This window comes from Malus domestica, chromosome 11 (genome assembly GCF_042453785.1).
Source record: "Malus domestica chromosome 11, GDT2T_hap1".
NCBI lineage: Eukaryota > Viridiplantae > Streptophyta > Magnoliopsida > Rosales > Rosaceae > Malus > Malus domestica.
The window spans coordinates 2,939,388-2,946,309 of record NC_091671.1 but is presented as its reverse complement, the minus strand read 5'-3'; the positions used below and the strand labels follow the sequence as shown (position 1 = coordinate 2,946,309).

At 37.6% G+C, this 6,922-nt stretch overlaps 1 protein-coding gene across 1 annotated transcript; it reads left to right on the top strand.

The window, feature by feature from the left end:
• Positions 1 to 1,453: 1,453 nt before the first annotated feature.
• LOC103447545 (serine/threonine-protein kinase 54-like) lies at positions 1,454 to 4,671 on the top strand. Its single transcript, XM_029087965.2, has 7 exons — positions 1,454 to 1,774; positions 2,183 to 2,378; positions 2,956 to 3,077; positions 3,268 to 3,479; positions 3,574 to 3,730; positions 3,952 to 4,086; positions 4,251 to 4,671. Exons 2-7 carry the CDS (start codon positions 2,270 to 2,272, stop codon positions 4,455 to 4,457), a joined length of 942 nt encoding a protein of 313 aa, XP_028943798.1. The 5' UTR covers positions 1,454 to 1,774; positions 2,183 to 2,269; the 3' UTR covers positions 4,458 to 4,671.
• Positions 4,672 to 6,922: the final 2,251 nt, after the last annotated feature.

Genomic DNA, 6,922 nt, shown 5'->3' with positions numbered 1-6,922 from the left:
AATGACAATTGCTCCTTCCTCTTCTAGATGATCCCGTGCTTAATGATCGTGAGTTTGAAAATCTTTGGCAATGATTTCAAAACAAAGAAATTTTTTGTTGTTAGTATTCCATCGACATTTAATGAAGGTTTGTTGTAATTTTTTTCTCTGTTGGATGTGTTCTAATGTTATGTTTTCCATTGCACAACTGATGAATTGTTCTCTTATCTTTCAAACATAATCTTCCATACAATTTTCAATCCCGCAGTAGAGCGCGGGTTGAAGTTTCTAGTTTTACCTAAACATTAAAATAGTAATGAAGCTCAAAATATTCCCTAATCACCGAAACCCACAATACATGTCGTCTACCCAACAAAGATAAATTAAAAATAACAATTGCAAGATCAATAAGGACTTTGTGAACTGCAACGATTAAAAGTGCTGGAAAAACACTAATCTAGATAAACAAAAGAAAGTGCACACATTAAAGAGCACCAAAAAGCGAAACACTTGCAAGTAGGGGTGGGTTTGAAAAACCGAAAACCGAAAAAAAACCGAACCGAAAATCAGACCGAGGCTGAAAAAAACCGAACCGAAACTATCAAACCTAACCGAACCGAATCTGGTTGGTTCGATTTCGGTTTCTGAGGTTTGAAAACCGAACTGAACCGAAATATATTTTAATTATTCTGTGTACTAGTTAAGAATTCTTCGCATGGAGTTTTTTAATTAATTTTTTTTCGTTTTGGTCTTAGCTTTCAATATTTTTTTGTTGGTTTGTTGTGAACTTGCAGCTTTGGCTTTGAAGGTAAAAATTATTGATTTGTATCTTTGTATTTTTTTTCTATAATTTTTTTCATAGCAAAAACAAAGGAAAGAGGACAATAGCAGGTTGTTGCTGGTGTTCTTCCAAATGAACACAGATCAATTTCAGAATTAAAAAAAAAATCAGTGAAAAACCAAAACCGAACCGAAACCGAAATTAAACCGAACCGAAATTAACCGTAACAAAACCGAACCGAACAGTAACTTCGGTTCGATTTTCGATTTTGGCAAAAAACCAAACCGATCGGAACCGAACCCACCCCTACTTGCAAGGCTGTCAAACAAGTTTTAGTTCAAAGGTTTGAACCCAATGATCTAACTACAAACATACAAAGGACAGGAGAAAATGCAGAAGAGAAAATCCAAAAATAAGAATGCCCCCATGATTATATCTTGCATTTATACCAATTACATATTTAAAATCTAGGCATGAAAGCTTTAGAAAGATAAATAAAAAATTCATATAACTAAATAGGCTGTGAATATGCAATCAGGGCACATAATTATATACCTAAAAATGGTAATGAACCAGCTTCTTCCTCTCAAAACCCGAGTTTCTAAAATTTCCAAAGAAAATAAATTCTTTAGCAATTCAGAAAAATTCGAGGACCAAATTTGATTAAATTCTAGTTAAATGAGCAAAATGAGCAAAAGTCACAGATTCCCACCGTCTCCCACCAACTCCATATTAAGTGGAGGTTTGTCTGGCCAAAACAATTGTAATACCGTATCGGGTGGGCAAACGGGACTTGGGTGCACCGTTGACTTCCCACTTCTCTCACAACTCCCACTCTCAGTCTGTCTCTCACTCAGACCTCGATTCTCTGTCTCTCGACTCGACTTGGACTCTGGACTCTCAGACCCAAATTCGCAGCGCAGAGCTCCGTTCGTCCGTCCAACCACCACCATCGTATTTTCTCAACTCGAGCACTCCTGACCACTATCTGTGTTCCGAATCTTCAGTTTTAAGGTATTCAAGAATTAGGGACTTTGAGTTCTTGACCTCTGTTCCAAATATTGTTTTTGTTTTCATTTTGGTTGAATTTAGGGGAGAACGAATTTAATGATTAACTTGCTGCTGACCCTTAAATTTCCTGCTCTAACCTGCGCGTAAATTTTCCTATGTATTATTTTTTTTGTTTGATTTTTTCTTTTCACGATTCTATTCACTCTTTCTAATGGTTCTCTCCCTCTAGTTTAATACCCAAAACTCTATTTTTCTATATTTTTTCTTCCTTTTTTCCTATCCCATTTTTTTCTCGATTTGGTGTGATTCTTCAGCTCCAAGATTCTGGGGGGCCTTTTATATTTTTTCAGTTCCGTTGTCAAAGTTTCGATCAAGTTTTCGGGGGTTTAAGAATTTTTTTATGTTGTGAAGGAGTGACAATTTGAGATTTGGCGGGATATCCAGTTGGAGAAGCACTTGAGTAGGGGTTGGGAGAGGGAGAGGGAGGAGAACGCAAAGATGGAAGAGTGGGAGATTGATTTGGCACAGTTGGATATAAGAAATGTTATTGTTCATGGAACCTATGGCACCGTGTATCGTGGCGCATATGGCAGCCGAGATGTTGTAGGTACTTAGATTTCTCTGAAGGCTTCAATTCGTTTTCAATTCTTTTTCGTTGTTGCAATTTTGGTGATGTGCAGGATTTGTTTGCATGCCTAAGTTTTCCATGTTTGAGACTTTAAAACATAGTTTAGTGGTCAATGGGTTTCACCAGAAATGAAACGGAATTGAGAAATTTTACAGTTTGTTGAGTTGGTGGACGCCTAGACGGTAAGCCATCATCTATAATTGTTTAGTATAGTATCATGGGCTCGTTTGGGATTGTTGTATTACAGAATTTGCTGTAGTGACCGTGTATTAGATGGTTAATGAATCTATTGGGAATGGTTTTAGCATGCTGAACTCAGATTTCAAACTTTCATTGTTATTAGACTTAGGGGTTTACTTCATTGCACAAAAGAATACATGTGATTGTTTGCCTTAGATACAAATTTACAACTACACAAATTTTTTTGATTGAATGTAAGAAAGCGGTGTTATTTGATTGAATAATGAACTCCCAACCATAGGTTACCCTGTATTTTTTATTTTTTATTTTTTTTGTCAATATTCTTCTCATGGACTGTGTATTCTTGATATTATAGTGAAGATATTGGATTGGGGGGAGGATGGTATTGCCACAGCAGCTGAAACTGCTGCTCTTTGGGCATCATTTCAGCAAGAGGTTGCTGTTTGGCATAAGCTTGACCACCCAAATATTCCAAAGGTAAATTTAGTATATATTGGTTCTTCATCTCAGTTTGCGTCCTATAAAGTCACGGTAGCTTCAGATGAAATTTTGATACTGTTTAAATGTCAATTTTCAGGTTTACTTTATGTTCATTTGCTGTTATCTTCTCCTATGGTTGAGATTTATGATTTATCTATTTAAACTGTGGCCATTATATTTGTGACAGTTTGTCGGAGCTTCAATGGGAACTTCCAACCTAAAAATCCCTGTTAAAAACACATCAAACGATAGCCATAATTCTCCTCCTTCAAGAGCTTGTTGTGTTATCGTTGAGTTTGTTCCTGGTGGTACGACGCTAAAGAACTTTTTGATCAGGAATCGAAGAAACAAACTTGCCTTTAAGGTTGTGATTCAACTTGCCTTGGATCTCTCCAAAGGGTGAGTTGGGTTCATTTTTGGTGCTTTGATTTAGTTCAGTTTTTTTTGTTGGGTTTCAAACTAAAGGATTGTTCTTGGTGTTTCATTCTCTCAGTTTGAGCTATCTTCACTCGAAGAAAATTTTACACCATGATGTCATACCGGAAAATATGTTGGTTGATAATCATGGAACATTGAAAATTGTTGATTTTGGCGTTACTATAATAGAAGCACATAAACCAAGGGACATGACTGGGTACATGGCCCCAGAGGTACCTACTTTTTGTAAATTATTGCCAAATCTAGTTCTAAACAAATTTGAAGCGAGTGACATTCTTTTATTTATAGATTCCCATAAATGGGAGTAAGGCTAGCCGACATTCACCTCTCCCAGACCCTGCGTAAAGCAGGAGCCTTGTGCACTGGGTACGACCTTTTATAGATTCCCCTTGCTGCAAATTGGATTAGAATTCTAACATCAAGGTTTTTGTAGTTCCTTGATGGCAAGCCGTACAACAGGAAATGCGATGTCTATAGTTTTGGTTTTTGCTTGTGGGAAATCTATTGCTGCGACATGCCTTATCCTAATCTAAGTTCTGCTGATGTCTCATCTGCAGTAGTGCGACAGGTTGGTTTGTTGTTGCACATATACTGCTTTAATTTCCTTATGAGATTTTACTGCACATTTGTTTTGAAGTAGTGGAACTGATGTAGCAAAACTTGTCTGTCTTTGGCTTTTAAGTAATGTTGATAAAAAATTGTTAGTCCTAATATTTTATGCTTGGATGGCAGAATTTACGACCAGAAATCCCAAGATGTTGTCCAAGCACATTGGCTAGCGTCATGCGAAAATGTTGGGATGCAAACCCGGATAATCGCCCTGAAATGGAAGAGGTAGTGAAAATGTTGTATGCAATAGATAATAGCAAGGGAGGCGGCATGATACCTGAAGACCAGTCTACCGGCTGTTTCTGTTTCAGCACACCTCGCGGTCCATGACCTTCTTTGTTTCGTGTAATATACTTTTATAGAGTGTGCAGTGCATATTAAGACCAGTTACCATTTCAGTGTTAGACTGCAGACAGCGGGCAGTCTTTGAATTATCAGATCACATCTCTGAATAATGCACCAACAGCATTTTTGAAAACCCATATTGCTTGTGGCTCCTTCATTCTTATTGTAAATTAGTTTGGAAATCAAGTTTTTACTGCAATTGTGCTTTATTGATTTGTTGCAACCCTAAAGAAAAATGTCTTGTAGTTTTATTATGTTATTTTTACTGTCATGGTTTGGTAATATCTTGATGAGGTAGTTTTTCTCTAAACAAGACATTTCTTCTTTATTAAATAACAGAATGTTGATATGATATAAATAAGATGTCGATCATAATGGTCGTTAACAAGTATGTTTTATCGTGTAAATATTGGCATTAACACTGTAAAATCAGTCCATTAAGGAAGATTAGACACCGTGCAAAGAGAAAGCGGAGGCAATTCTTTCTTGTTTAAAATTAAGAAAAGAAAGGATATTACTAGAAACCCAAAATCAAATTGGTTTGCACATGTTTGTGGTGCAAAGCATACCTACCTAATGTTCCTCTAGAAATCCCAAAGGACACCGCCCCCTACTTTTGGGTTTGGTGGGTAGGCGTCACCCCTCCCGCTCTCTAAGAGCAACTCCAGCCTTGCTGGTTGCTCGGGGGACAGTGGAGAGGAAAGGACCCGAGGCGCTGTGGACTGAGCTCCAGCCGTGTGGAGCCCGAGCGACGGTGGGAGCCCGAGCGAAGGGGGGGTGGGGAGTCGACGGGCCTGTGGCCCGAGGGCTTTGCAATTTTTTATTTTTTTTTGTGTCAGAGAGAGAGAGAGAGAGAGGGGGGGAGGGTGGGTCGTCGCGGGGGGGGGGGGGAGGGTGGGTCGTCGCGGGGGCGGGGGGTGGGGGGTGGGTCGTCGCGGCGGGTGGGGGGGGGGAGGTAGCTGGGTTCTGGTTTTTGCAGGGGGTTCTCGGGGGTGGGAGGAGAGGTGGAAGAAATGGATCTGGGTTCGGGTTTCTGTTTTTTTATTTTTTATTTTTTTAATTGGATTAATATTATAATATTTTTAATGTATAAAAAATTATTTATTTTTACCAAAGATTCTGAAAAGATAACGACACATGACACGATAACATTGGATAAAAATCTTATCGAAATCCTTCGCTAAATAATTGTTTTTTTTTTATAAAATGACACGTGGCGCAACGAGAACGATTTAAGAATTCTTATCCGAAATTACAAATAATTTTATTTTGTATTATTTAAACAAACAAAAAAAACTATTATTTTAATTGCCTATTGCCTGGGGGGAGGGCTCCAAGGGTGGAGATGCAAATGGCAATTACTGTTCATTAATGTCAGTTACTATTCATTTAAGGCAGTTACTGTTCAAAAGGGTGGATTCAATAGTGCATTGCCAGGGGGGAAGGCTCCATGGGTGGAGTTGCTCTAATGGTAGCGGGTGGAGAGATTTTATTATAGTCAGAATTTAGCACACAAATGTATAAATATTAGTTTTTATAAAACAATTCAAATATACTCAAGAATGTTGAAAACATTGGCAGTATTGAAAACATTGGCAATGTTGAAAATGTTGGCAGATTAATGAATGAATGCCATAGATTTTAAATACGCACACAAAGTGATGTAGACTTTGGAAATAAAGGAGATCGTATTTTCAAAGTCATGTGCTGTAAATTTCAAAATGTAAGAATATGTTTGTACGGAGTTGCTCTATAAATAGAGCATTCCGACTGCTATCAAAACACACAGAGAAAAAGGAAAGATAAATAACATTCATTATCTATCTCTCCATCTTTTATTTGTCATCCCCTTGTGTTATAGTTACAATGTGATATTTTACACCTGCTTTGCTCCTGTCACTAGTAAAGGCTATCTCTCTAACTTTTACCTATTTATAGCAAAGAAACGTAGGATTGCAAGGATCCCTACAGTTACGGGTAATCCCAAAACTGACCCATTTTTCCGTTCAACATGTTATGAAAATAATATATACTATTATATGATTTTTGCAATATTGAGTTCTTCTTTTTCCTGGTCTTTCAAATTTATATGTTGTGTTTTTTGTACTTTGTTACTGAGTAATATCATATGACATTTTTTTTTTTTACAAATGATAGTGTTGTCGGTGAAATTGTTAGTTGTTAAGGGGAGGGGATCGGTGGAGATCAAACCCATAATGGGGTGGATAAATATGGTTGCTTTCCGACATTGCTGTAAAGCGCCATTAATATGGTGTGTTTTATTGTGCTTTAGACATACAACATCAGGTTGTTAGATTATTTTGTATATAACAAGGAAAATAATATTTCCATAAAACGAAACAGGGACGGTATACATAGTGGCGGGACGGTTATCAAACTTATGATGTAGGCAACCTTGATCTGAATCCGCCATGTTGCCATCCCAAGTC

Excerpts from the sequence above, each read along its gene's own strand:
- LOC103447545 (XM_029087965.2), top strand. The coding sequence starts at position 2,270 with ATGGAAGAGTGGGAGATTGATTTGGCACAGTTGGATATAAGAAATGTT. Across the intron at positions 3,078-3,267 it reads ACCACCCAAATATTCCAAAG|TTTGTCGGAGCTTCAATGGG; the intron begins GTAAATTTAGTA and ends TATTTGTGACAG. Across the intron at positions 4,087-4,250 it reads CATCTGCAGTAGTGCGACAG|AATTTACGACCAGAAATCCC; the intron begins GTTGGTTTGTTG and ends CTTGGATGGCAG.